This window comes from Drosophila santomea, chromosome X (genome assembly GCF_016746245.2).
Source record: "Drosophila santomea strain STO CAGO 1482 chromosome X, Prin_Dsan_1.1, whole genome shotgun sequence".
Taxonomy (NCBI): Eukaryota; Metazoa; Arthropoda; class Insecta; order Diptera; family Drosophilidae; genus Drosophila; species Drosophila santomea.
Window position 1 is genome coordinate 18,678,732 of NC_053021.2, and position 27,108 is coordinate 18,705,839.

General features: G+C 43.4%; 8 protein-coding genes across 10 annotated transcripts; 5 read left to right on the plus strand and 3 right to left on the minus strand.

Moving 5' to 3' along the window:
* Positions 1-4,820: 4,820 nt before the first annotated feature.
* Positions 4,821-7,220, plus strand: LOC120456789 (serine protease easter). Its single transcript, XM_039643807.2, has 3 exons — positions 4,821-5,012; positions 5,081-5,229; positions 6,109-7,220. The coding sequence occupies exons 1-3, from the start codon at positions 4,952-4,954 to the stop codon at positions 7,105-7,107; spliced, it is 1,209 nt and encodes a 402-aa protein (XP_039499741.1). The 5' UTR covers positions 4,821-4,951; the 3' UTR covers positions 7,108-7,220.
* Positions 7,221-8,063: 843 nt separating this feature from the next.
* On the minus strand, positions 8,064-11,670 carry LOC120455960. Of its 2 annotated transcripts, none has more exons than XM_039642504.1 (2): positions 11,320-11,670; positions 8,064-8,451 (listed from the first exon to the last, which is right to left on the minus strand). In XM_039642504.1, exons 1-2 carry the CDS (start codon positions 11,540-11,542, stop codon positions 8,228-8,230), a joined length of 447 nt encoding a protein of 148 aa, XP_039498438.1. In that variant the 5' UTR covers positions 11,543-11,670; the 3' UTR covers positions 8,064-8,227. The 2 variants fall into 2 exon arrangements, with proteins under 2 accessions (XP_039498438.1, XP_039498437.1); XM_039642503.1 differs by lacking the exon at positions 8,064-8,451 and adding an exon at positions 11,069-11,205.
* A 1,688-nt stretch (positions 11,671-13,358) lies between these two features.
* On the minus strand, positions 13,359-13,990 carry LOC120455865. Its single transcript, XM_039642337.2, has 2 exons — positions 13,710-13,990; positions 13,359-13,646 (listed from the first exon to the last, which is right to left on the minus strand). The coding sequence occupies exons 1-2, from the start codon at positions 13,950-13,952 to the stop codon at positions 13,638-13,640; spliced, it is 252 nt and encodes an 83-aa protein (XP_039498271.1). The 5' UTR covers positions 13,953-13,990; the 3' UTR covers positions 13,359-13,637.
* Positions 13,991-14,235: 245 nt separating this feature from the next.
* Positions 14,236-16,858, minus strand: LOC120456816 (myb-like protein V). Of its 2 annotated transcripts, XM_044006632.1 has the most exons (3): positions 15,845-16,858; positions 14,851-15,814; positions 14,236-14,727 (listed from the first exon to the last, which is right to left on the minus strand). In XM_044006632.1, exons 1-3 carry the CDS (start codon positions 15,881-15,883, stop codon positions 14,663-14,665), a joined length of 1,068 nt encoding a protein of 355 aa, XP_043862567.1. In that variant the 5' UTR covers positions 15,884-16,858; the 3' UTR covers positions 14,236-14,662. The 2 variants fall into 2 exon arrangements, with proteins under 2 accessions (XP_043862567.1, XP_039499798.2); XM_039643864.2 differs by having other exon boundaries at positions 14,851-16,858.
* A 1,775-nt stretch (positions 16,859-18,633) lies between these two features.
* Positions 18,634-19,680, plus strand: LOC120456760 (uncharacterized protein YGR130C). The gene is made up of 3 exons (XM_039643755.2): positions 18,634-18,901; positions 18,965-19,159; positions 19,221-19,680. Exons 1-3 carry the CDS (start codon positions 18,649-18,651, stop codon positions 19,577-19,579), a joined length of 807 nt encoding a protein of 268 aa, XP_039499689.1. The 5' UTR covers positions 18,634-18,648; the 3' UTR covers positions 19,580-19,680.
* Positions 19,681-20,081: 401 nt separating this feature from the next.
* LOC120456761 lies at positions 20,082-20,971 on the plus strand. The gene has a single exon (XM_039643756.2). It carries the CDS (start codon positions 20,369-20,371, stop codon positions 20,855-20,857), a length of 489 nt encoding a protein of 162 aa, XP_039499690.1. The 5' UTR covers positions 20,082-20,368; the 3' UTR covers positions 20,858-20,971.
* Positions 20,972-21,968: 997 nt separating this feature from the next.
* Positions 21,969-22,714, plus strand: LOC120455691. Its single transcript, XM_039642099.2, has one exon. It carries the CDS (start codon positions 22,087-22,089, stop codon positions 22,618-22,620), a length of 534 nt encoding a protein of 177 aa, XP_039498033.1. The 5' UTR covers positions 21,969-22,086; the 3' UTR covers positions 22,621-22,714.
* Positions 22,715-24,601: 1,887 nt separating this feature from the next.
* On the plus strand, positions 24,602-25,193 carry LOC120455599. Its single transcript, XM_039641974.2, has 2 exons — positions 24,602-25,008; positions 25,078-25,193. The coding sequence occupies exon 1, from the start codon at positions 24,642-24,644 to the stop codon at positions 25,005-25,007; it is 366 nt and encodes a 121-aa protein (XP_039497908.1). The 5' UTR covers positions 24,602-24,641; the 3' UTR covers position 25,008; positions 25,078-25,193.
* Positions 25,194-27,108: the final 1,915 nt, after the last annotated feature.

Here is a 27,108-nt window from a genome sequence, read left to right on the forward strand (position 1 = left end):
AGCTCCCAATTGTCATCTCAATTTTTCCGGCTGAACTCCCTTCGTTGCATGTCAATTGTCGCTTTGGCTTTCCTTTCCGCTTTTCCAGCGGGAGGCGGCTCATTAAAAACGGCAAAAGTTTAAGGCCTACTAAACACTTTTCCGCCCACTCCACTCCCCCCCCCCCCCCCCCCCCCCCCTCACATAAGAAGCACACACGCACATGGGGAATTTTCTTTGGCTTTTCCCGCGTGCAAGGGAGTGTTGGTTGTTATGAGTTCGCCGACGCAGTTAACATATTCATTTTGTCACACCTCGAAATATGAGCAAAGACAAAAAGGCCACCTTAAGGCGGGGAAAAGTCGGCGGCTAAGCAAGGGGAGGAAAAGCCGGAAATGCTGGAAATGCTGGAAAAGCTGGAAAAGCAGCTGCCTGGCCAAAGGTGCGTGTCAATAGGTTGATGTGTTTATTTGCCAGGCCAAGCAGCGATAATCGATGCGTGTGACAATTAGGGCATGGCACAACAAAAAATTGCATTTCCCACAAGGAGTCAAGGAAAATGCGAAGCCAGGAAAAACGAGAGGATATGAGTTTTTCACAGAGATCTTTTCCCTGAAGGAGCCTAGGGGCGAAAATCGAAGTTTGTGCTGGAAGTGAAATTTAATTTTATGACTCATTATTTTACACACGCACACCTCGCTACACAAAGGTGTTTTTTTTTTCTTTTTTTTTTGAGCTTTGGGGCAGAGAGGCAGCCACTCACACGCGTAGCAAGGACATAAATATCGTTTGCTTGGATGGGAGGCCGTTAAATGAGCTCCGTGAGACATTTTCCGTTCCGCCTCGATTGTCAACAACCGAGGCAAAAAAAAAAAAAAAAAAAAACAGCCCCCTCTAACCCCCTGTTGGCCCCATTGAACTCACGTATTTTCTCCTTGTTTATTTGGCTTATTTATTTCGCCTTAGCTGCCGTCGTTTTATGCACACTTTCACTTTTACTTGCCCTAACAATTGCCTTTGTGTCTCCACGTGCATGAGTGTGTGTGTGTGTGAGTGCTGGGTACACTTGTGTGCGTCATGCAGGACCTCCTTACCATGTGTGTGTGTGTGTGAATTCGGAATCAGCGGGGAGCCGTGTCTATTTAAATCGAAGCGAAATCAATTTCGGGACTCGCGTTTTATGCACAAGGCAAACATAAAAAGCGCGCATGAAGACAGCTTAACCTTTCGTTCCCGCTGGAAAAAAAAACCCCCTTTCAACCATTGAAACCCCCGCCCCCGCATAACCCACTTAAATGGCAAGTGGTGCAGGAGGGGGGTGGGGGAGGAGCGGACTGAAGTGGTTTCAGTAGCTGATGCATTCACATTTGAGCACATTGTTGACAATTGAAATGTTCTGTGTGTGCGCTCGTGTTTGAACTGCTTAACGGCGGCCAGAGGCGTCGTTTCCATGGGGGATTCGCTTAAGCGGCGTTAACTCGCTCCTTCATGCTAAATATTAAATTATGATAATAACCATTGAGTGGCTTAATGTATTGTGTGTAGCGGACTTTCGGGTAGTTGTATCTCTAGGCTTAGCAGCCACCAAGAATATAAGTTTATTGATTAACATAAAAGCAGCAAGTTGTCCCCCTTTTTGGTTTGCACTCCAAAGTCAGCTGATTCACCCGTGGAAATGTGTGACCTTCTGCCTGGCGCCACCACCCCCCCTAACAACACTCGTCCTTTTCAAAAAAAACCCCACCCCTCCCTTGAGTTGCTTGTGCAAAAATAATCGCATTTCCGATTCGCGATTTGTGATTAGCGTGCGATAAACATTCGCTCGCTGCCTTTGTGCGTTTTCTTTATGTTGCCACCGATTTTGCCATAAACGGGTATATCCCAGACGTACCCCCCAAGTAGCCCCCAAGTAACCCCCTGTTTACTGGGGCATAAATATTACACGTTGACTTCAAGTGAATTGGAAACTTTTATTTATTTACCTGGCGCATTCTTACTTGATTCTATTTATGCTGTCGCTTTTGGAGCGTTTTGTTCGATTTTTGTTTATGCGGTGATAAAAGTGTTTTCGCCCCTTCTCTCGACCCATTTTGCACATTCCCAGCAACACGATGACGACTTGAATTTTCAATTAAAAAAACAGAAAAACTTTGTATGCGGTGTTTTTGGGTCGGAGGGGTGCAGGGTGGACATTCCTGAATGGTTATTCATAAGCACGCTGCCGGGCCATGAATCAATGCTGAAAGTCCAAAAGTCCAATGCAGGGGTTTTGCAAACGGAGGGTGTCGTCTGGCCAAGTGACAGTCATTGTAGCAGAAATTATTCCACTAAAATGTTATCAGTATTCTCTTGAACTTTGGCCCAGCAAGGGTTAGGCTTCCAGAAGCGAGGAGTTGTGGTCGCTGTCGTGCGTGATTCTTCCACAACTTCCTGCTAGCTAATAAAAAGGTCTACCAAATAATATTTCATCAGTTTTGAATATACTTCGAACATTCAGAAGTATTAAATTAAATTCACTATAGAGAAATATGTATTTATTATGTCTACATAGTTTGCAAAAGTATTTCACTTGGTGACTAAAAGTAACTAGAATCTACCTAACTTTTATGCACTCTTTGCGCAACTCACGATTTCATCTCTTGGCGCCTCGAACACTTCCATGTTGCTGACAGAGGCGGCAACATTATCGCCAGCAACATTATTCATTATCGTTTACCAGCTGCCCCGCCCCGCCCCCTTCCCTCCTCTCCTCTCCCCTCCCCTACCATCCAGCCCACGCTGCTTTTGGCCATTTCAAGTCGGTGACATTGCAACAGATACTTCTGCGCTGCCTCAAGTTTGGCTTCCTGCCACCCAGGCGCTCCCTGCCACAACACCCTGCCACGCCCACCCGCATCGCACGCTGTGCCCAATGAAGCCAGGGCCGCCCAGTTTTAAGTCAGAGCTCTGGACAAAGTTTTGCGTGCTGTGAAAAAATAATAATAATAAAGGACGAGCAGGACTACAAAACAGTTCGCAGGCAAGTAAAGTAAAGTAAAGTAAAGCCCAAGCACAGACGCATCTCGGTTGGGCAGGAAAACTTCCGTTTCGAGTTGTGGCCTGGAAATTGGCAACTGCAATCAAGTGGAAGGATCCAATGGAATACGGTCGTGGGTTCCGAAAGCCGGCCAATAAATATGAAATTAATCTGGCTGTGTATTACCAGGAAATAGACCCCCAAAAATGTGCAAAGAAACGGGATGAAAAATGAGTGCTCACTTTGAGGGCAAATTTGTCAATTTTTGGCGATCATTAGAAAGTATATAATTACATATATATTTTGTATTAGCGATGTTATATATTTTTTATGTCATATAAATTTACATAAATTCTAAGCTGACTTTTAAAGAGGTAGCACAAGTGGCGTATTCCTGAGGAGTTTTTAAATTATTGTTGCTGTTGACCAGGCAGCTGCAACATTTCAAATTTCGTATCCTGCGTGCGGACATATCGCCCCGGTTTTCTCCCGTTTTTCCCCTGCTTTTCACCCGCTTTTCCCCCATTTTCCCAGACAGATTTTCATAGCTGGCACAGTTTGAGCCTTGAATATTTTGCATTTATGCAAAAGGCAGCAGACAAAAAGAAGATTCTAATAGAGCACAGCTTGCTGTGGACCAAGAAGAAGCAGAATGGCCGAAGGAGAAGGCGCCATCTGCCACGCCCACTGGGCAAAAAGTTGCAACTTTTGTGTTGCGTGCGGTTTTTGCAGTGACATTTTCGTAGATTTCGCTGTGAGTCTTTGGGGGAAAATGGCAAGGGTGTTGGGAAATGGGAAATGGGTCCAGAGTTCTACTTAAAATACATTTTAGCGAATTTATGTTGACTGGACGCAGTAATTTTCGTTCTTCGCTAAAAGCGAAAGTCGAAATAGTAATATAGCTGCCTCTTTGACCTAAAAACCGCAGCAATATATCAATAAATGGTCACGGTATTGATTCATCTGGGTATTGCATTCGATCCGGGTTTTCTCCAGAAGTCTCTTGGGTTGAGGTGTCGACTTGGTGGGGAAAACCAGAATAAGAGTTTCCCGGGCAGCTATCACTAATTCACGATTAGCTGGCCACCAACAGTTATCAAACCTGATCTTACAGCCAATAGATTTAGTCAGGGAAATAATAAATCAATGTGTATTTAAATATGGCTTTTCTTTGTTTACTTTGAATATGCACTTAAAGTCTTATGTTTAAACAGCAAGAGGGTAAGAATAAATCTACACAGAGTATGCAAAAATATGTATTTGCAATGCATTTACTTACAATTAAATAATAATAAGAAAGAAACATATGAACAGCTTAATAACACCAGTTCAAAGAAATTCTTCTTTTCATCTCGCTATTAAAATATTTGTATTAAGGTTTTTTCTGTTTTTTTTTTTGGTTTAATCCTCTTATCAAGCGATTGTGCTGCATATATTTGCAAAATAAACACAAAGAGAATCGGTCATTCTTCAAATGCGAATACGAATGCTCACACTTTTCCCGCCTTTACGACCTGATAACTGAAAAAAAAAAAGAAATACGAGTATGCAATGCAATCTAGTGGATTTTTGCGGTGCACGTTAAATGGCACTCGTTGGCGAATATAATTACGAGTATTTTATTGAATTTATTGAGCGACTGGAAGAGCGACTGGAAGGCGGCAACGGGTTTTCCCGCCCAGCCGCAATCAATGAGAATCGATCTCAGCTAATCAACGCAGTCGCGCTGATGGAAAAGCCAACGCCAAAACCAAAGCCAAAGCCATAGTCAATCTCCCAGATTCAAAAGCTTCCGAGGGTCGCGGCTTGAGGTTGCCGATCGCCAGAGATCAGTAGTTGATTGCCAGCGCCCGGGGACGCAGCTTTGCCAGCGACTCGATAATCAAATCGGAGCGGAAAATTGGAAAATCGAACACTGATAGGAAAGGAAGCAAGCAGATAGGAAAACCTCGCACAATGCTCCTGCTTATACCGCTTTTCCTGGCCCTCTTGGGAGCTGAGGCCCAGAAATTTGGCAGTGAGTTCTCCCCCTGAAAAGCCATCTAAGTGACCCATTTCTAACCCATTTTCCCAACCCCATTTTAGAAGCCATCATGCATTTTGGCAACTGCAACTCGGTGGAATTCGGTAGTGGCACCTGCATCGAGAAGAAGGACTGCGATTTCTATGCCGTCGATAAGCTTATGGAGTTGGCTAGCAAACAGCAGTGTTTCTCCCGCCAGCGACCCGATTTGGTAAGTAGTATTTTATACTATATAGTATGTATATTCGCCCGATGTTCAGCAAACACGTTTCGCACCATTAACCAGTTTTCCACGCTACGTGGAGATCTTCTTCATCTGAAAAATTGCTTTTTATTAGCATTTACAGCTAACTGATAATTTATTAGCCGTCCGTTTATTTACGTCTTACGGAAAAGACAAAAGAAAATCGTGTGCAGCGTAACTCAATTAATACAATTTATTTTGCGACTGTGTACAAAAATGTTTTTAGTACAATTCTTTGATTAAACTGCAATTTGAGGCTGTAGAGAAAATCATACTTTTAGAAAAAAATAAATAGAAAATGCTTAAATACGACTAGGAATTACAAACGATGTTTGATTTATAGTTTGTAAATTTAACCCAAAATATTTAAACAGTTTAGTTTATAGTCTTAATATGCAATTTGAGGTTGTTGAGGAAATCATACTTTTAGAAAAAAATAAATAGAAAATGCTTAAATACGACTAAGAATTCCAAACGATGTTTGATTTATAGTTTGTAAATTTGACCCAAAATAATTAAACAGTTTAGTTTATAGTCTTTATTTGCAAATCATACTTTAAGAAAAAGAAAATGCTTAAATACGACTAGGAATTACAAACAATGATTGATTTATAGCTTGTAATTTTGACACAAAATAATTAAACAGTTTAGACAAAATCATACTTTTAGAAAAAAAAACAGAAAATGCTTACGACTCGGAATTACAAACGATGTTTGATTTATAGTTTGTAAATTTAACCCAAAAATTTTAACAGTTTAGTTTACAGTCTTAATTTGCCAAAAATGTGAATATTTATATGCATATTAATTCTAAATTCTAAAAACTTCCAATTGATTTCCCATCAGGTGTGTTGCCCCCGAGAGACGAATATTATACCGCCACTGGCGCCCAGGATCAGCAATGAGACCACCAACATCACAACCGCGGCGGGGAGCAACAACACCACTGCGCTGAAGCTGCTGGCCCGGACCACGCCACGCCCACCGAGCGGCATTGACCAGTTGCCCCAGCATCCGTACTGCGGCTCCGCCTTCTCGTTCCGCCTGGTGGGTGGTCATAATACCGGACTGTTCGAGTTCCCGTGGACCACGCTGCTGGAGTACGACACCGTGGGCGGTGGCAAGGACTACGCCTGTGGCGCATCCTTTATCGCCCAGCGATGGCTTGTAACGGCTGCCCATTGCATCCACACGTTTGGCCGGAACCTCACGGCCGCCATTTTGGGTGAATGGAATCGGGACACCGATCCGGATTGCGAGAACGATCTGAATGGCGTGCGGGAATGTGCGCCGCCGCACATCCGGGTGACCATCGATCGGATACTGCCGCATGCGCAGTACTCGACTGTGAACTATCGTAACGATATAGCCCTGCTGCGATTGTCACGTCCGGTGAACTGGCTGCAGATGCAGTATCTGGAGCCCGTCTGTTTGCCACCGCAGAGGGGCAGGTATGCCGATCAGTTGGCCGGCTCGGCTGCCGATGTTTCTGGCTGGGGCAAAACGGAGTCCAGTGGCAGCAGCAAGATCAAGCGAAAGGCGATGCTGCACATACAGCCGCAGGATCAGTGCCAGGAGGCCTTCTACAAGGACTCCAAGATTATGCTCTCCGACAGTCAGATGTGTGCCGGCGGCGAGATTGGCGTCGACTCCTGCGGCGGCGACTCCGGCGGTCCACTGACCGTGGAGGCCAACACGCCAAGTGGCAATCGGTATGTGTATCTGGCTGGAGTCGTCTCCATTGGAAGGGAAAAATGTGGCACCGCCTTGTTTTCCGGAGTTTACACCCGGGTCAGCAGCTACATGGACTGGATAGAGAGCACCATTCGGGCCAATCGCGTTTGAGTGAGTTTCGGTTTCCGTTTCCGTTTCCGGTTTGTGTTGGGCTGACATCACTCAAAGTCAAACACATTGTGAGAAAGATTGTTAATGAGAATAAAAGCAATTTTTTAAATACATATAATACGTATAACATTTTTTATGTCATCTAAAAAAAAGCCCCATAGTGTCCAAAGCAGTTCAAATTCCCTTTTTAAGTGTGCAGACAGCGTATTTGACGGTGACTTATGGGCAACGGTGCGTATGAAATGCTAAAGCAGCTACCACATGGGGTTTCCCCCAGGAAGGTTTTCCCTCTCGCTTTATTTGTCTTGTTTGGCGGGTCGTCATATCACTGACGTCACTGATTTCCGGCATGCAATTTACTAAACATGTCGAGCTACTATCGCCTACAATCTCGATTTGGGTCTAGATTAAACTGTTTGCCCATGACACCGAAACGCTTAAAATGATGATGATGTTGGTAACGTCAGATTGCTCCGATTTTCAGCGGAAATATACTGATGACATATGGAGTGTACTTTGAAAGCTGCTGATTTTCTTTTACAACGGTCTATTACTAATTTGAAGTGAATGTGAACTCTGCGCCTCCAAGTGAATCATAGGATCCAAACTAAATTTTACAGCAAATTCAACAGTCAGCTGCGGAATTCTCTTGGCATGGCATTAATTTTAAAAAACCAAATTCTTTCTTTCTTTAGTTCTAATTAAACACATGTGTTATGTGGAAGGGCAGACTGATTTCACTGCAACCTTTTCTTTTTACAAAATTTACTGTGTTCCCCTTACATCGAGCAATTTGTGTAACTTTCTGGTCAATATGAACTTTTTGCAGCTTATTCAGAGGTATCTCTGGGCAACCCATTTGTTGCATAAATATCTTCTCTTATGCCTTGGCAAACATACATAATGTAATACACGGGCGGCGACACCATTCTTTGTTATCTTTATCGACATCGGTTTATTACTTATCATTATTACTAGCTACAAAATAAATATTGTAATAAATACTTCGATCGGTCACATTGTGACGCAACTATGACTAAAATAAGTTAGCTTACGACTAGGTCACAAAAAAAAAAATGTCTACTACTAATATGGGAGATTTTTTTTTTCGGGCTAGTGCTCAGGTGCTGCGTCCAAAGATGACGGCGCGACGACATCGATCCCGGTGATCCCTCATTTTGCCGGCGGGACACGGTTTCGTGAGCCTGCGTGAGACGAGGAGCTGGCTGGTGAGTGGCTTGGTATGCGGATTGTAGAAGATCAGGCGGCGGGCTTCCGTAGTCCGTGGACTCTGGGCCAAGATCATGGCCAGAACGACAAAGGTCAGGATGAGCAGACGTTGGACTTGCATTGCAAATGGATGTTGTAAAATGTATTCCGCTTGTTTTTTTTTTGTACACGTTCTATGAATACTCGTTACAGTTGGTTGGTAAGTTGGTAGTTTTCGTCGCGATTTAATACTTTTCGTGGGTGTTCGATCCGCTTGGGAGTCGCTTTTATGACTGCCGTTGCTCTCGGGGCTTGTGCCTGCCGATATTCAACGGCGATAGCCAAAGACGGCGACCGCCGGCCCGCATATTGATAAGATAAGTCCCGAAAGGTATTCCGCTGGCACGCGATAAGATATTGGCGCTATAGCCGCAACCCTCGCTTGCCCATATGTATTCATATGTATACCTACTTACTTACTTGCCTATTGTCTGCGGTCCGCAATTCGTGTGGGCTGCCCCTGGTACTACGTTACTATGGCACTGGTAATGGTACTCGAACACCATTGGCTGCTATTTTCGATCCTCGCCATGACGAAAGCGCAGGGGAATTTACGATCGATGTAGTAAAATTCCACCGTCATGCGTCGGCGCCCCCAAATGCGACAGCAGTGTGGAGTTAGTGTCCCTGGGCACTTCGTCATCGGGTGGATCACTGACCACCGCTCTTATCGGTGACGCCCCATCCGGTGGGATCTACGTTGGAGATATGTCCCTGGCTCAGCCTGAAACTATGCAGTGCCATCTGCTGTCTGCATTCTAGAACGATGTAGAAATCAGTGTTCCCGCGGCCTTTCGACTTGTCGAGTATTCTTTACAGCCGTTTTATCAGCTCAGCCAGAGGCAAGCGAAAGATAATTAAGAGCTCATTAGAATGGAAGAACTCTAAATGTATAATGTATTGAGTGTGGTTTCTAAGCTTGGCTTAGACAAAGTGTATAAGTTTGGCTTAGCCAAAGAATCTATGTTTGGCGTAGACAAAAAGTCTCAGTTTGGTTTAGCCAAAGACTCTAAGCTTGGCTTAGCCAAAGAGTCTCAGTTTTGTTTAACCAAAAAATCTAACTTTGGCTTAGCCAAAGAGTCTTGGAAATAATCACAGCTTTAAAGAGCTTCACCCATAATTTCCCTGGAAATAGAAAATCGATGGAACATATTTAATGCACTTCGTTTTTCACGATTTCCCCACTGTAAATCAAGTTGAAACGAAAACCTTTCAGTGTTGGTAAGGTGCAAAGTTTGTGTGGTCAGTTGTGAACTTGGTAATTCATTCAGTAATTAACTCGCCACCAGCTGACATGTCGATAAGGCACGTTGATGTATCTGAATCGAAGCCGAATCACCTGCACCATCTGATGCCTGATTACTCGCCGGCCCCTCCCCCAGCTGACGTAGCGGTACAAAGTTTGGCGGACGTCTGACCAGCGGCCCTTGGCCGCCGATCTGCCCAGCGTATGTATGTGAAAACATTTTCCGATCTTGACGAGCCTTTTGGCACTTTCGAGTGATCGATAGACGATCGCCGACTGTGACGCATGAAAAAGTACGTTTATCCGCATTAAATGGACGGCGGTATTAGCAGAATCGATGGGTTTCATTTTTGTTAATGGGGTTGAGTTAGGGAGCAAAAATAGGATACGACTCAGAAATACGGGCATTTAGTTATAAAATCATCAAACCATCGTAAGAAGCATTTACAAGATTATTGCCAATTCTCATTGATTTAATTAGATTGGAAATTTAAATACGACACATGCCACTCCACATTTAAAAAATAGGATACGACTCAGAAATACGGGCATTTAGTTATAAAATCATCAAACCATCGTAAGAAGCATTAACAAGATTATTGCCAATTCTCATTGATTTAATTAGATTGGAAATTTAAATACGACACATGCCACTCCACATTTAAGCAATTACTTTTAAGGTTGTGACCATAAAACGGATTTAGTACGGAAATTCTGGGAACACTGGAGAAGCTAATTATGATCGTCTGTTAACAAAAATAGAATATTTTACTATTAAATTCCAATAAAAACGTACATTTTATAGGCATGAATTGCAGAAATCGACTAACGCGCAGTTTGCTAAAAAAGAGTTTCTACTTTTGAATACAGTTCTTTTGGAAATTTTATTCATATGTTATTTGTTAAGTTTAGAGTATTATGGAGTTTAAGCTTTTGGAGCCATTGAAAAATGCAATTGAATTATATTTTAATAATGAAACTAATTTACGGCACCTATCACTCCTAAACCACGCTACCTGATGGAATTATGGCTGAACAACGATAACGGCGGTATACATTTTGGGGAAAGGAGTCATAGGTAACCACTTGTTGCAGGTGAGAACGATTAATGTCCGATGATTGGCCAGCGAAGGCGTTTGCGTCAAGTCGGCATTATAATGGTAAATCAAATATTTCCGATTCCACTCGAGGAACTGATATCATATATACGCTATTATAGAAATCCGCACTTATCACTTAGATAAGAAACAGAATTCAGGCCTTAAAAGTGTCAAAAACAGCTCGGATATAGGATATAGCATATAGGATATATCTTATCCTTGGAATGCAACCATAATATGCACACACACTCTTGTCGACTGGCAATCGATTGAAAGTGCATTCCGCAAATCACACACTGCAAAACACATGAAAAAAATAAATAAACACTCTAACTAAACGGTGGATTTGGTTTTATTATTAAAATGTGTATTGTGCGAGGCAGATAAATAGGATAAATAAATAGGGTTTTGTTGAGAGAGTGCGAGATTCGTTCGATGATTGGACTTGGTTTCACTTCGGATCACTTCAGCAGCGCACGCCATCTGCAAAATACACACAACACTGATTAGTATTTTTCACACTTAAACGTGTCAAAGGCGATTACGGTGCGTATACGTAATGCGTATGCGCGATATCCGTCAATATGCGACACCCACCTGCATTGTAAGCTATGATGCGCCTGCAATTGCCACGATGATCCAGCATGTGGCACTTGGGGCAGGTCTTCTCCATGCCATGCGTTGCCAGAATCTGGCCGCGATGTATGCCATTCGGCTTCAGGAAGATCACGCGACGGGATTCACTGGGAGTTGGGGCACAAAACACCACCACGGCCCAAAGGCAAAGCGAGTACAGAAGCAGCTGGTGCATCGACATCATCTCTCTCTTGTCAATGGGGTTATATTTATACTGTATATATATATATATATATACTTATAGACGTATAGACGTAACTCCAAAAGGGGCGCGATAAACAAAAAGTTGAGCTAACCAAGTGGCTTGCTCCAGTGCCGGCAGTTAACTGATTTTATACAAGCTTCGGGTAGCACTTCTTAAGTGCTCTGCCCGCTTGTCTTTTCATTGAGTTGATAAACTGGCTACAGGGTGTTCTGGCCCATTCTTCGGTTGAAGCGCCCATAGATTTCCCCGACTGGTAGTGCAGCACCCTGTTTCTCGCATGGACTACCAGGGGAAAATCTTATCTGGGCCTCCATGCCATTTGCAATCTGTGTAATTGAGTGCTTCGCTGGCCCAGCACTGGTTTCGATTCCCGCCCGATGCGAAGTCGAGCAGTTGCCTAGGGATCGGTTTGAGCATGGGTATCTGGAAACATGGGGACACGTTCCCATAACCGTGTGTATTCAGCACGGACCCGATAATATCATCAGGGGTGAGCCTCTTGCATTTGCATACGACGTGGCCATACTCAACGCCCTCTTCGAGTCGAAATCTCGGGAGCTTTCGGGGATTTGTTGGGGTTCTCTGTGGAAGTTAGAATAGGGGATTTTTTGCCACTCTTTTCCGAATTCTATAAGACTTACCAGAACCAGCATATCACCTATAGTAACCTATTTGGAAACTATAGGTGCCAGGTTTTTAAAATTAACGAAGAATAAGGTACAAAACAATCAAAAGTTAACATTCAGAATACTCAAAAAAGAGCTGGAAAAATATTGTGAAGCAAGTATGGATTTCATAAAAATGATTGTTGAACATAAAATGCATTTCAATCGAAGTAAAAGTACTAAGAAAAAATCGTAAAGTAGCAGCTCAAGTATTTTTCGTCATAGCAAATTACAACCAATTATATTTTAATGGGTAACTATTATATTTAAGGCACCAACTGTCTTATCTTAATAAATAAAAGCCCCGTCTTCTGCGAAGATTAGCACGGAGTTAAACCTATCACAAGGAGATTGAGCAGCCAAACTTTCCCAAATGCAAACCCCATTGACATAGATAACCCTTATTTTTAGAGCTGAGTAAGAACATGGGTTAATTGGCTTGGGCTCCCCGTATTTTTGATGAGTTAGCCATAATAACTATCTATCTGATTTGGCCTAGATAGCACACTACTAGCTTCCCACAGCGTTTTGAACTTTGACAAAAAGATCCGTGCTATTCATTTAGCTTCGTAACGATCGCAGCGAAGTGAGCCATACGAAATTCCGTGTAAAATTGTATTTTGGCTAATCATCGGTGCTTTCTGGAAATGCCGAGTGGGTGGTGGTGTTGGTGGTGGTGTTGGTGGTTGTGTTGACCACGCGACAACCCATTGAGCATTGAACGGCAATTACGGAACGAGGGACGTCACAGAACCAACATATTTACCCTCCTTATCGCACCGCACACCCGCTGAAATTTCCCGAAAATGTGACCGAATAATGGTATTGCCAAAGCAACTGACTATTATTATTATAGCGCTGAGTCAGAAGTGCTCCTCGACTCATCGTTATCTCATTGACGCCGGAGTTGTCGGGTCTATTGCTCCGTGTATGGTATCTTGTATCTTGTATCTTGTATCTTGCATCTGCGTTGTATCTGCAGTAGCCCACGAAGCCCAGTATTTCATCATACGTGATGTGACGTAGTTGCAATTTCATGACGGGGCGAAAGGGTTAATGTCCACTACGATCGTAACATCTGGGGTTTTGGAGTATGTACTTATGCAATAGTTTCTTTTTAAAACAGCTACTTTTCTTTAAGAATATATTATATACACATATTTTAAAGGCTTACATATAAACTAAATTAAAGGTTATTTGGTCAATTATTTATACATTTAAGAAAATAACCCTTTTAATAGCAAAGAAATGCTGTTGCCAAGCAGAAACAAATAATATTCGCTTAAATGGCTGTTATCTGTCATATCGTTTTTACAAAATCTGTAGACAGTTTTAATCTCGGCAGGCAAACAGACTTTAAAAATAAACACGCATTTAAATTTAACTTTGCCCAGTGGGGGAGTCCAATATCAGACACGCTAAGTGGGTAAACAAGTTAAAATTAGCAAAATCAACACAATTAAGATTAATAGAGCACTCACCCTTCTGCAACGCCCATGATGATCGCGAACGTACCCACGTTGGCAGCGATTTCCCCGCATATCGAGTAGCATTCCCTTGCCGAGGGCATCGGTGTTATTTTTGGCCTCCTCCTCGGCTTGTGTGGTATTCAATTGATTGAAATATATTACTCTGCCGCATTCAATGCACGGGGAGCCGAGCAGCAGAACCAGGAGCAGCAGCAGGAGGCTGAGAAGTCCCACAGTCGGCAGTACAGATCGCATCTCGTTCCAAGGGTTTCAGTCGCACTGGTTTCACTGATTTCAAACTGGCCCGACACGACCAGCTTATCATCACCTGCTGATTAGCTTGTTTACTGGGAGCCACGAGTGGCCAAGTGTCGCACTGGACACTCTGGAATCTCGCATTCAAATTATCTCAATATGCTTGCGAGCAGAATCGCTGCATACTTTTAGGCTGCTCGTCTATTTGCCTGCACTATACACTTTCTTAAGTTCAAACATAACAGCATACAATAATTTAATGCCCTTCAAATAGTTTTATTTGTAAATATTTAATGACAGACCTTTTTGGCAACCCAATGCTAAGAATGTTCAACAATTCAATGGGACAAATGTCAAAGTATGACAATGTAAGAGCATTGCGTTAATGGGTTTTGATAAAAATATATTTTTTGGCACCAACAAACCCATTTAATAGTGTCCCCATTATGTGTTTACCTTAATTAATGTAGTTAATGTGTAGCTAAAAATTACTGCTGTGGCCGAGTTTTAGGTATTGGTTTTATTTTCATACGTTTAATCGTCTTACATCACATGGAGGAACTCTAGTTTTGTCTGTTCTCGTACCGAATGCATTTCCTGGCATCCTGTGCAGTTTTCCATACACCATATTTTCCATATCTCATCGTCCTGGGTGGCCTTCTCTCTTACTTTCTCTTTTTTTTGGGGGCGGGGGTCTTGTAGCTATTCTTCTATCGTGCGGTGGCGCCCGGCGCTGCTCGATATACGCAATTATCGGGATCCACGGTGATGAGCTCTGCGAGTGAAAGGTGCAAGTAAAATGTAAGTTTTAAGTTGGGAAAAGCATTAATTATTATACTATTATATACTCGTATTAAGTTACAACTAAAGCAATTAGCTTATGCGATTGCAAACTCACCCTGAGCCGCATCCTTGCCGCAGCTGCGTTGGCTTGTGTTCCTGGGCCTGCCCCTGGATCTTCGTGGCTCCTGCGCCGCCTCCCGCATCTCCTCCTCCTCTGAGGTGGAGAGTGTCCTTTCCTGCGCTCTCCTGCGCGTCGTGACCTGCACGACACTGATGGCTGGCTGCTCCTTCTCCTGCTCCTGCAGGATATTCTCGTTGGAGGAGTGCTTCGGCGGACGACGGCGACGCTGTCGCATCTTCTGTGAACTGAAGCTCTCCTCGCGAATCACCAGGGTGCCCGCCTTGCTGGTACGCAGGTAGTAACGCGGCGCCTTGACCACGTCCTCCTCCTGGGCGAACTCTGGCGAGGAGTGGCGGCCCTTCGACAGACTGAATCTCTCCAGAATGGAGCTTTGCGAGCGGCGGTAGCGTCGCTTCTCCCGCGGTCCCGAGCTCGACGAATTCAGGGTGGATGTGGAGGGGGGCGTGGGATAAACGGGCAGGTCCTCCGTCTCCTGGAAGCGAACGCCGCGCAGCGAACTGGAGCGCCGGGAGCTCACCGATGGCTCCCAGTTGGGCAGTTCGTGGGTGCTGAAGTCAATGCAGCTGCCGTGCGTTTTCCGCCGCCCACTTTCCCGACTCGAACTGGGCGTGGCCTCGCTGGGTGTCACGGTGGGCGTGGGCGTTACGGTGGGCGTGGCCTCTGCTATCCGTAGGCCATGGAAATTGCGCTCCAAATTGGCGGTGGCCGAACGCTTGCGACGCCTCTGCGAATCCCTGGATGTGTAGATCTCCTCCTTCTGGCCATCGGCATCCACCAGAAGATTGCCCGTGTGATCGTATAACAAGATCCTGGGCAGAGCAATGTTGCTGCAGCTGCGGGAGGTGCTCAGCTCCCAGTTCCAGTGCGGTGGCTTCTTCAGCTTCAGGCTGAGCAAATTGGCCAGCGGATCATCCGCCTGCTCCTCCTCCTCCTCCTCCTCCTCCTCCTCCTCCTCCTCCTCCTCCTCCTGCAGAGCCCCATCATCTTCTGCAGCTTCGTGGGACATGGCGGCTCATCAGCTGTGGTCCCCCCCTTTTTTTTTTGTAGTGTGGATTTAAAGATCAGGGATTGCTCTATGGGTTTTTAATCTTTTTGGGTCTTCGTTTCCTTCCACCTGTTGGTTGTCCGTTGTCCGTTGTTCTCTTGTTTGATCTGCCTTTATCTGCTGCTGCTGCTTCTTCTTCTTCATTCACGGCTGATCTTCTGCTTCTTCTTGTTTTTTTGGTTGCTGCTTTGGCCTTTGGCCAATTTATTGTTTATCTCAACTATGTCTGTACAGGCGGCACTCGCTAAAAGGGCTTTGTCTTTCACTTTATTATTCTTCCTTTTCTATACGAATGTCATTTTGTTTTGCTATTCTTTGTTTGCTATGGAACTGTTTTTATTTTTATTTTTCTTTGTTTTTATTTTGTATTTACAACTTATTTTGCTGTATTTTGCTGTTCACTGTAGCCCGGCTTGACTGTGCTTTGAATGCTGCCCACGCTTCAATTATTTTTGGCTTCTTCTTGTCAGTATTCTCTCTCTTTTATGTTCTGCTATTAATAGTTGATCCGCTCCCAAAAGGCGTTCCCGAACGCTTTCCCAATTTTCCTTAACTCTCCCCCTCACCGCGCGGCCACTGGCGACACTTGAGTGGGACACACTGTGCCACTTTTTAGGGCCGTCACAGGAAAAACAAATACAATAAAAAAGAAACAAATTCCAAGAACACAGAACACAGAAACTGAGTTTTATGGGCTGGCAAACAAAAACAGAGTGGCGAAAACAGAGCGATATTTTCCACAGTCAATTCTATATGCTTTTGTATATGCCAATGCTGTCTCTCTCTCTCTCTCTCTCTCTCTCGCTCACACCTTGGGGTTCCCCCAAGCTCCCAAGCTCGCCGTCTCGCTCGGACTCGCGTCTGCCGTCCCGCTCTTTTCTATGACCGGCGATCAGCTGCGATCGCGTTGAGTTCCGCCCGCCAACGTGCCTCGTAGCCAACTGTTCGTCTTGGCCGCATCTAGTGGGCCGAAAAAAGCTGCCCCTGCCCCTGCCCCGCCCCCTTGCGCACCCCTCCCCCACCCCCCCTCTCAAACACTGGGGGAAGATCCACTGGCAATTTGCATATTTCACGCTCTCACAACGAAAACATTTTCCGAAAAAGATCAGCATGGGAAATATCAATATGAATACCCTAGCATATCAGTTTCATAATTTTTAATATAATTTATAATTTCATTTATAAACTAGTTAAGCTACATAGCCAATAAAATAAAAATAAAATACAAAATAAAAAGTAAATTATAAGAAACATTTTGTTTTAATAGAGTTACAAAGAAATTACCTATTAATCTTTAGAATAGCAATTTGCATTGTGATTGTTTATTTAAATAAACGTTAATTCCTAATACCTTGAAAAACCTTTGAGCACAACAGCCTTTTGATTCTTATCACAGTTTTAGATCAGAGAATTACTAAGAATTTTAAGAGTAAGGAATGTACATATTTCCCCCTAACACACGTGTTCTACCATTTTGACAACCGCAATCCACGTAATCTTCGCAAACATGTCACGCAATTAATAATTCACAAATATTTTTTAAGCTGTCACCGACCACAGATCAAAGTGATAATGCCCCTTGAAGAATAAGTAGCGTATGAATATTTTCAGTGTGCTTCTACACAACACACTTTTGTTTATCTATCCCGTGCCACGCCCCGCGGCCGCCCACTTTTCGTGGCGAGGGAAACACACACAGTTTGCCGTTATGTTATTGGGAAATGACTGAAACATATGTGGCCGCCGTTGCTCGGCTAATTTGCACCACCCCGTAAAAGCCGCCAAGCTGCCAACATTTTGCCATTGAAAAATGACAAACAAACAGGGGCAAAATGAAAAAGTGGCATAAAGAAACGCTGGGAAAATAAGGCGAATCGGGAAAATATGTATGGGTGGGAAAATGACTTTTCACATATTTCCCATCAGCTCGTCGAGCATATCGATGTGCGAGGTCCTGACACTTGCGGCTGAGTCAGCTGCTCGGAAATGCGGCGACCAAGGAAACAGATCGAGAGCACAGCGCATAGATGCCCAGTTGGTGAAGAGGGAACATTAGATACATTATCAAATGTATTACCCATTTAGTAGGTTAAGAACTGAAAAGCTTCCTGAATGCAAGTGTGCAGCAAGAATCTCTCACAATCGGAAGATAGATTCTATGGCATCAATGATTTCATTGTTTCTATGAGATACTATGTTTCCATTCGATTTTTGATTTTCACAGCATAAGCAAACTGAAGATTTGTTTGGCCTCGCAAAAATAGTTCCACACATTGTACTAGTCGCAATATTTGTGGATTTATTAATTATGTGCCTCGCTGACTTCGATATGCCCAAGAAAACAGGCGGCCCATTTCCGCCATCTGTCGCAGATGCCCCTCCCACTTTCGAAGGCGGGGGCGAAGTGGAGGGGTGGGGGTGGGGCTTTTAGCCAAGCTCGAGGCAATTATGTTTGCGGCTAATTTGTTGCGCGTCCGTGGTGGAAATCTAATTTATGCGGACATTGATGCATCGTCACGAGGCGTGTGCCGCAATTATGCGCAACGGACCGAAAGTATGCAACATCCTGGTGCGTTCTACACCAATTCTTCCCCCACCTCGCCGCCTCAGCCAAGGGTTCAAGGTCAGAAGGTTATCGAATTTGATAAGCTTCCGCACAGTTTTGGTTCCGTGCGCGAAGCTTGCAAGAGAAGCTGCCCCAAAGTAGTTCAGCTGCAGACAACGCGATGAGCAGATCCCTGTTCCTAATTCTACTCCTGGGAATCTCCTGCCTGGAGATTTCTCAGGCTCGCTCTCTTCCGGAGCAGAAACGTCAAAGATACGTGCGCAGACGCATATCGCCCGACAATCCCGATCTGGAGATTATCGAGATCAAGGAGGTGTTCTATGTGCGGCGGCCCAAGAAGGTGGTCGTCCCACTCGATTCTGCCGAATTAGACTGGAGAATTCGCTGCGATTTCGATCCAAGTCTACCGGAGTGTAAGAAACAACTTGAAAATCATTGAAGAAAGCATCATTCGAACACTGATTCCCTTATTGTAGGTGGGGATTATTTAAAGAAGCCCGTCGCTGCCACCAGGCCACCCACAACCACAACTACAACCACTGCGGCGCCCACAACCACAACCACCAGCACCACCACCACAACCACTCGTAGAACGACCACCACTACAGAGCCTGCGGATGAGTCTATGGAGCGTAGGATTCGCTGTGAGTTCGATCCCACAGCAGAGGAATGTGAGCATAGTCGCCGAATACCTTTGATTCAAGGTCTACATATGTGTTGCTCAACTTTCAGGTGCACCATCAACCACTTCTACAACAACCAGCACCACAACAACCACTACGGAAACACCTGTTCTTTCCGAATCAGAAGAGCATATACCCATCTATGAAACTACAGAACACACTAGAGCTTCTGATTACGTAATCTTCGAACCGGATGATAAAGAGGAGGTCCCAGAAGAAACAAGTTCAGATGAAGAAATCCCACTGGTTGGTCCCTTTAGCGACGAGGATCAAGTAGATCAAGAAGATCAAGAAGATCTAGAAGATCAGGAAGATCAGGAGGATGACGCTGATATGGATACGGCTTACGGCCTCAACGATAGCGAAATCCACTCCATTGGGGCTCATGATGACGGCACCTGGAATTAGACTTAGAGCCAAATGAAAAGCAGCAAATGATCGGGGCAATTGCAGTTCGATTTGATCTGTTACCTTAATTGAACGCCAATAAAATGGCAATTGCGGAACTACGAGACGTTTTTCCCCAAACATAAAAAATGATGTAGACGTGCTTTAAGAACTCTTAGTGCCTTTATCAGTATTAAGGTCTCTCCCTCAAATATTCGCAGTTTTTCGAGAATGTTTTGGCCTCGCCAGTTGTGCCAGTTGTTATATAATCACTAGTAGCTCGTGCCATTGTGGGTCAATTCCAGATAAGTGCGTCCGAGTCGAGTGTGAATACCAATTGAACGCATCTCATCTAGTACGTATATACATATACTATGTGGTCTATTTATATGCCATATTTGTCACAGCTTCCGGCTTAACGAGGAAATAATCCTATTTATTTAGGAAATCGCAACGATACGGGGATATATATTTATATATATATATATGTATGCGAAAGGGCAACATTATCGGGATGATCATAGCGGAATCATCGGCCTGCAGCTGTATCTCCATCTATATCATTGTGTATTTTGTATCTTTGTCGAGTTGTGCTTAAATCAGCGCACAATTGCGATGATTGTTGCCGTTTGCCAATTGAATTAAAGAAAATGCGAGGCAAGTGACACACAAAGGCGACGGCGATTCGAATAAAACGGGTGGAAATCGAGGCGCCTCAGGTCAGTCCAGTATCAGTGGAGTCAACGTTCAGTCTGGTTTTTGTGTGGATAAAGCCAAAGGAACCGAATCGAAAATATAACTCGAGACAAGATGAATAGCTTGCAAGGATCGCTGGTGCTCCTGCTGCTCGCCGGAGTTTTTCTTCAGGGTCAGGCGGGACTCTTCGATTGCGAGGACAAGATACCCGGACTTGGAGATGTGACCGATAAGATATCGGAGATAACCGGCAGCAGTACCAGTTCGGAGCATGAGGTGCGCGATTTCTTCAAGAACGTGGGCTGCCACATCAAGGAGGGTGCCAAGAAGCTGGGCGAGAAGGCCAAGGACTTGGGCACGGAGCTCAAAGAGGGTGCCCAGAAGCTGGGCGAGAAGGCCAAGGTCCTGGGTAGCGATCTCAAGGATCGCTTCGACGACTTTCGCGACAAGCTGGCCAAGGATTCCGCCGAGGAGATGAGCAAGGATCGCGGCTTCCTGGCCAACGTGGAGATCATCAATCCGGACATCCTCAAGGGCGAGCAACAATGTGGGCATGGCCACATTCTGGATGCCTTGGGCAACTGCAGCAAGTTGAGGAAATAGTCCTTCAAGAGACGCAACCCGTTCCCCTCCCCTCACCTCCCCTCACCGTTAACGTTTAAGTTTTTTTTATGATTTTTTTTGTGTGTAAATAAAAATGGAAAGTAAAAATACAAATGTGAAAGAGCACTATTTATTGGTATGTGATTTTATTAATTAATTAAATACGCCATCGATGGGCATTCAAATTTAGATACTTTATCTTTTTGTCATTTTCGAGACTATTCATGAGTTTTATGGCCACAACTTTTAAAATAATTGTCTAGATATGGATTTCTATACGTCGTTGTAACTTGTAATTTAATTTCCAATCGAACTGTATTCAAATACCATATATCAGTATTTTGATCAGAACATTCATAATATTGGTCCAAATATGGAATGTCATACCTCATTGAGTTCGTAATTCAATTATAATATTATTACTATATTTTCGCATTTTTCACACAAAAATTATTTTCCACAAATTCGTCAAAAATTGTTAGATATATTTAGCATTAATGATTAGCTGTTTAAAACATTTATTTTTTAATTTTTATGATTTATTATACGAAAGTTGTCTTCATATTGGCAAAAACAGTATTTTCATCAATAAATGATTCGTTTTTGAGCATAAATTTAATGATATTTGTCTGAATATAAATCGCCTTGCCTCGCTGAGCTTGTAATTAAATTCGCAATTAAAAGGTGTTCTAAAATGGGAATTCAATTGTTTTGCAACCTATTATAATATCCTTTATTTATTCTTTATACAAAATTGCGGACATTTTTTGCAATAGTTGTTAAAAAAGAAACGAAAATAATGATTGTATAGTTGAGAGGCCGAATGTAAGTTGAACTTGATGGATTAGTAGTCACCTTTACAATTGCCATAAGTACCCATAAATATTTCTCCTTTTCCATTTTTTCTCTATTACATTCTGGAGAATTCTCTGGCTCTCCGGTCCCGCGCTCGCCTTTCCCATTTCCCCAGTCTCAGTTTCTCTAGGCCTCTCTTTTCGCTCGCCGAAAATGCATTTCTGTTGCCCGACGACTTTCTCGCCGAGTTTCGCCGCTCGCCAACCCAATGGCCCAGCCCAAAAGCCACAAGATACAAAGAACTTGGTCAAGTGGCTACGACTGCGGCTGCAAACGGGTTTCAGTCGATTGCGGGGCCTCAGAGGCGATACACGACGATATTCGATATTCGAGATTCGAAATTTGAGATTTGAGATTTGTTATCCACAATTGCGATGACTAATTCACTGACCATAGCCGTATTTTTGGCCAGCCTGTGCCTCTTCGCCAGCTTTGGCCAACTGCAGGCAGCCTCCATTGTCTGCGGATCGGAAGCGAAGTCTGCAGAGGATGCGGACTCGGTGACCACTCCCAGTCCCAGTGAGGTCAACAAGTTCGTCCACAGCCTGCAGTGCACTCTGGAGAAGGCCAAGCCCTGGATAGCCAACATCGAGAAGGAGGCCAAGATATTGGAGGAGAAGGCCAGGGATGTCACCAGATCGCTCTTCCAGCGCATAAATAAGCTGGTCAATGTGCTCGCCTCGCCGGCCAACTCTGAAAAGGATAAGGAAAAGGACAAGGATGAGCAGAAGGATAAGGAACCGGAGGAGGTCAGCACCACAACCACCACTTCCACTTCCACTTCGGAGGCAACCAGCTCGTCCAAAAATGATCTTAAGGAGGAACTGACCACTTCTGCGCCCCCCGTTCACTTGGACTGGCTGGAGGATCATGCCAATGAGGTGGACTACATACCAGAGAACAACTAATGCAGCACTAAGTTAAGCCCTATGCTAATGAATATGTATACCAACTAATAAATTATTTTGCTCTTTATGGGATGAGCATCTCCTATTTATTAAATTGCAGCGTTTCATTTCGTAGGAGATATACCAAATGGGAAGTTTGTGAATTCGTTTGCTGATTCATCTTTGCAACTGGTATACATATGGGTAAGTTCAGGTATGCAACATATTTTATATATTATCATTTCTAATACATCTTTTTGTTTGCAGAATTTACTTCAATAGCAATGTTGATTAGTTGATATTAAATGTCGAGAGCAAAAGGGTCAATGTGTTTGTAGTTCAAGTCCGTTGTTTACGAATAAAATCTTGAATTTAACATAACTGGAAGCCAAAAACTTGTTGGGAACCCGCTGTAGCCAATTGGGTTTTAAGTTCTTGATGAACCGCTTCCTCCACTTTGGTGACTCACTACACTTGTGATTCTTTTCCGACTTTCTCTTCTCGACTTTTCTTCCCGCTGTGGTGGTTATTGGCCAAAAATAAACAAACAGCCTGCTAACTGAAGCCCTGCAACTCTGGCATAACTTGTGAGCCGGTTTTGGTGTCAACGGATCAGTGAATCAGTAAATCAGTGAATCATCCAAGCGACAGGAGGCTCTTTGGACCGAACTCGCTGGATGGGCTTCAATTGCTAATTGCCAGTCGTCGGGAAAGATGCAGCTTCTGGGCACCTGCGGACTGCTGATCGTCATCATCATCATCGTCATCACCACCCTGTCATTGCCAATTATCCAGGGTATGGTGTGGTCCGGATTCATATGCTCTGCAAGGGATCATCGCGGCTGCTGCTACAATTGGGTTTATCCCACGCGACCAATACCGCCATGTGCTCCCCTAATCCGTCGCAATTCGGTGCGAAAAAATGGGACAACGCAATGAGTTATTCGCCCTCTACAAGAACAAGTAATGCTCATTTTTCTTAATTTTTAAGAAACAAAACAATGCACTTTGAAAGCCCAACATCACAAAGAAAACAACATATCACAGCGCAATACAGACTCACTCAAATAACAACTGCAGTGAGTTATATTATAAGTATATTTTTTTTTGTAGCGTGAATAAAGAATTAAAGAATCTATATCAGAAATGAAATTATTGTCTTTCACAAGTTATCTGTGCTATGGGTAAACAAATTGGGCTGAAAATAATATCAAATTGAGTGTTGGTTGACAACATTTGATAGTTGTTTGAAATATAATAACGCTTCCGTTGGTTTCGTCAATTTTTGTTGATTATCCATCAATTTCGCGTAAAATTTGTGTAAACAATATGTACACAATAAGTTAATGGAGCACACATGTATAACACTTTTTACTTGGAAAAGCGGATGAATTGAATTGAACTTGTAATTTACGTAATTCTTTCATAATTTCCTTTAATAATCTGTACTAAAATTACAACACTTTTTTGCAATTCAATTGAACAAGCTTTATGTTATGAACTATTTAAAAGTAATTACTTGTAAATAGTAAGTTTCTTGATCGACAATTATTTTACAATTATATGTGTAAATATTCTAATGCATTGAAAAAAAACTTATAGTCTCGAAAAATGTATTTCATTACAACAAGATGAGAGATTGATTTGAATTATCAATGTTTTATGATAATACTTAAATCAGAATAATGCCATTGTTCTGTCGTTGGCTCATTGGTCTTTCAGAAGTTCTGTCTCGTTTCTCGCAGTGCACTCGCAGTGCTTCGACTGCGAAAAAGCTAGAGCAGTTCGCATTGAGTGAGCGCCGAACAAGCGATCGCACGAACGCAACTTGTTTGGGCTTTAGTTTGCAGCCATGGTGGATAGGGGGTGACTGGGGGGACTGAAGGGTTGGGAGAGGGGGGGCGGAACCGGTTGGCGGAGATCGGAGATCGGAGACCGGAGATCGGAGACCGGAGAACCGAGATTTCAGATCGTAGACCGCCGTCTCGGAGCGGACCGCTCAGTCAGTCAGTCAGTCGCGTTGTCAAGCTGAAAGCGTCGAGATGAAATCGCTCGTGGTGTGCTCTTTGATTGGATTGGTCCTGCTGATGGCCGCTGGCCAAGTGCGTGCCGAGTGTGATGAGGCCAAGAGTCCCGAGGACAGCGACTTCAAGCACTTCTTCAAGAACCTCGGCTGCAAGGTCAACCAGGGGGCCAAGGAGGTGGCCGAGGCTGCCAAGCCCTACACCGACAAGATCGGCGAGGGCGCCAAGGAGTTTGGCAGCTCGGTGGCCCACAAGTACGACGAACTGAAGCACAAGCTGACCGACGAGCCCTCGACCACGCCCAAGGTGCCAGTGGCCTATGACGCCCCCACCGAGAAGGTCCTTTTGGCCCCCATCGGCGGACCCAGCACCCCAATTCCATGAGGTCAGCCAGCAAAATTGATCCGATCCAAAATCCCAGTTCATTAACAGTCTGTTAATCTTCTGATTACAGGGATTTTGTTGAATCGGTTGAAGGTCGCCTCCTTCGTGTTGCATAAGATTTCTTTGTTTTTTTTTTTTTCTTTGTGATCTATATTAATAAAAACTGAAGTGATGTTGGAATCGTGAGCTCTGTGTTTTTTGCGATTCAAAATATAGCTGATAAACGGGGATCACAGATCGATGGTTATCAGTAAGGGGCTAATTAAGCTAGACACACAAGGGAAACCACAAATCAATTTTAATCATCATGGCATCATTGAGCCATAAACAATTCACCCAAAAACCCAACTCAAGGAGAATAACAAAATCTAATCATATATGGTTATATTAGCATATTCAATGCAAGAAACTACATGCGGTAAAAATGTCTGCTTATAATCTCGTATTCCTAAGCATTCATTTTGTACAACAGACAGTTCAATGTACTTTTTTCTCAAGTAGACAAAGTTTTGATGTTGAATTATTGGGAAAAAACAAGGCAACAAAAGAGCGACAGCTTAAAGCAATAAAAACTGGACGGCAAAGCGAGCCGCAAGTGATTTGCATTTGAATCGTAATTATTCAAGTTGTTACCGCACTGTAAACATTTGCTTCTGAGAACTGAAGTCAAGCACAATAACACTCAACTGCGATCATAAAGACACCATCATATGAACCCCTTCCCCTCCCTCCCCCCTCTATAAACACTGGCGATCCATCAGCAACCTTCATTCACCGCCGATCGAAATTATATAGCCGAGATGCTGCTGATCAGCCAGCATGACGGGCAGTCAGTTTATTTTGTGGCCTATAATTTATGAGGGATCTATTCGAGTTTGCACCGGGGAGTCCACGGACTACATTGTTAACCAGTTAATTAATATATGTATTTAAAAGGTGATATGCTTTTGAGTTGGCATTCCCTTTTGTCGAACAGAAACAAATTACAACTGGCCAACTAAAGCTAAATACATATTATATGATATGATATGATATGGTAGGAATTAGAAAAGAAAAAAGCGGACATGCAAATATCAGATAACAATTACGTTTTAGGCAAGAATAAATATTTATTTATGATTATAGCCTAGCGTAATATTTTAAAATTTCCTTTAAATGTTTAATTAGCATTCCACATTGTTTTACTTAGCTATTTAAGTTGTTTTTAATTGGGGAACCTCCCCATGACATAAATTTCAGGAACCTAACACGAGTAGTGCCCTCTGCCCTCCAGTAATCTGCGATATTTCTGGGAAAGTTCCCATTTTGTAGCCGTGTGTAATAACTATATACTTTTTATAGCCTCTAGACATTTGTCTTGTCACTCGCAGCTTGTTTACATTTCGGTCAGCTTCTATTTGATCGACTTGCCTTCATTTAGCTAATTCGTTTATTCACTTATGAGTGCGGATGTCCCAATGTCAAGTGGGTAAAAAAGCGTAAATTTTTCAATGAATGTCGGAATGTCGTGACATTTGCAGCATGCCAAGTAGGATTTCCCGATCGATTGATCGAATTACAACTTGTTTTTGCCCCCAATTGAATGAGTTCCCAGGTTACTTACATATGTATAGTACATACGAACATTGATCTAAGTGGGGGGTATTACTCATAGTGCCTGAACTTTAGCACGCAGTTTTGGGATGAGGCCGTTCTATTTGGGATTTCCGCAATGGCTTGACTTTAGTTTTTTGTGGCTACTGTGAACTGGTTGTTGGGGCTGTTAGACTAATTGTTCTATTGTGCAAATTACTCATGATTGCACATGCGTCGCAGTGTCGAAACCCGAAACAATTAAGGCAATCAGCATACACAGGCAACTGACTCACATGTCACAATTAACAAATAAAAACTGCCAACGAAAATAAACACTTCACATAAATCAGATTTTCGCTTTGGGTTTTTGAAAGCAGAGTTGCAATTGCAGCTGAATGTGAAGAGGATTCGTTTTCAACAGCAACGGAGTGTCACTTGTTTAAGGGCAAATGACCAGAACAATATTTTTATAGCAATTCACACACAAAGCGTAATAAATTATTCACTTAGAGTTCGTACTTTGTGC

Coding starts and splice junctions, on each gene's coding strand:
- LOC120456760 (XM_039643755.2), top strand. CDS start 18,649: ATGAGCAGATCCCTGTTCCTAATTCTACTCCTGGGAATCTCCTGCCTG. Junction 18,902..18,964: donor CGATCCAAGTCTACCGGAGT/GTAAGAAACAAC, acceptor CCCTTATTGTAG/GTGGGGATTATTTAAAGAAG. Junction 19,160..19,220: donor CGATCCCACAGCAGAGGAAT/GTGAGCATAGTC, acceptor CTCAACTTTCAG/GTGCACCATCAACCACTTCT.
- LOC120455599 (XM_039641974.2), top strand. CDS start 24,642: ATGAAATCGCTCGTGGTGTGCTCTTTGATTGGATTGGTCCTGCTGATG.
- LOC120456761 (XM_039643756.2), top strand. CDS start 20,369: ATGAATAGCTTGCAAGGATCGCTGGTGCTCCTGCTGCTCGCCGGAGTT.
- LOC120456816 (XM_039643864.2), bottom strand. CDS start 15,883: ATGTCCCACGAAGCTGCAGAAGATGATGGGGCTCTGCAGGAGGAGGAG. Junction 14,728..14,850: donor CGGCAAGGATGCGGCTCAGG/GTGAGTTTGCAA, acceptor TTTCACTCGCAG/AGCTCATCACCGTGGATCCC.
- LOC120455865 (XM_039642337.2), bottom strand. CDS start 13,952: ATGCGATCTGTACTGCCGACTGTGGGACTTCTCAGCCTCCTGCTGCTG.
- LOC120455960 (XM_039642504.1), bottom strand. CDS start 11,542: ATGATGTCGATGCACCAGCTGCTTCTGTACTCGCTTTGCCTTTGGGCC. Junction 8,452..11,319: donor CATCATAGCTTACAATGCAG/GTGGGTGTCGCA, acceptor TTGCAATGCAAG/TCCAACGTCTGCTCATCCTG.
- LOC120455691 (XM_039642099.2), top strand. CDS start 22,087: ATGACTAATTCACTGACCATAGCCGTATTTTTGGCCAGCCTGTGCCTC.
- LOC120456789 (XM_039643807.2), top strand. CDS start 4,952: ATGCTCCTGCTTATACCGCTTTTCCTGGCCCTCTTGGGAGCTGAGGCC. Junction 5,013..5,080: donor TGAGGCCCAGAAATTTGGCA/GTGAGTTCTCCC, acceptor ACCCCATTTTAG/AAGCCATCATGCATTTTGGC. Junction 5,230..6,108: donor CCCGCCAGCGACCCGATTTG/GTAAGTAGTATT, acceptor ATTTCCCATCAG/GTGTGTTGCCCCCGAGAGAC.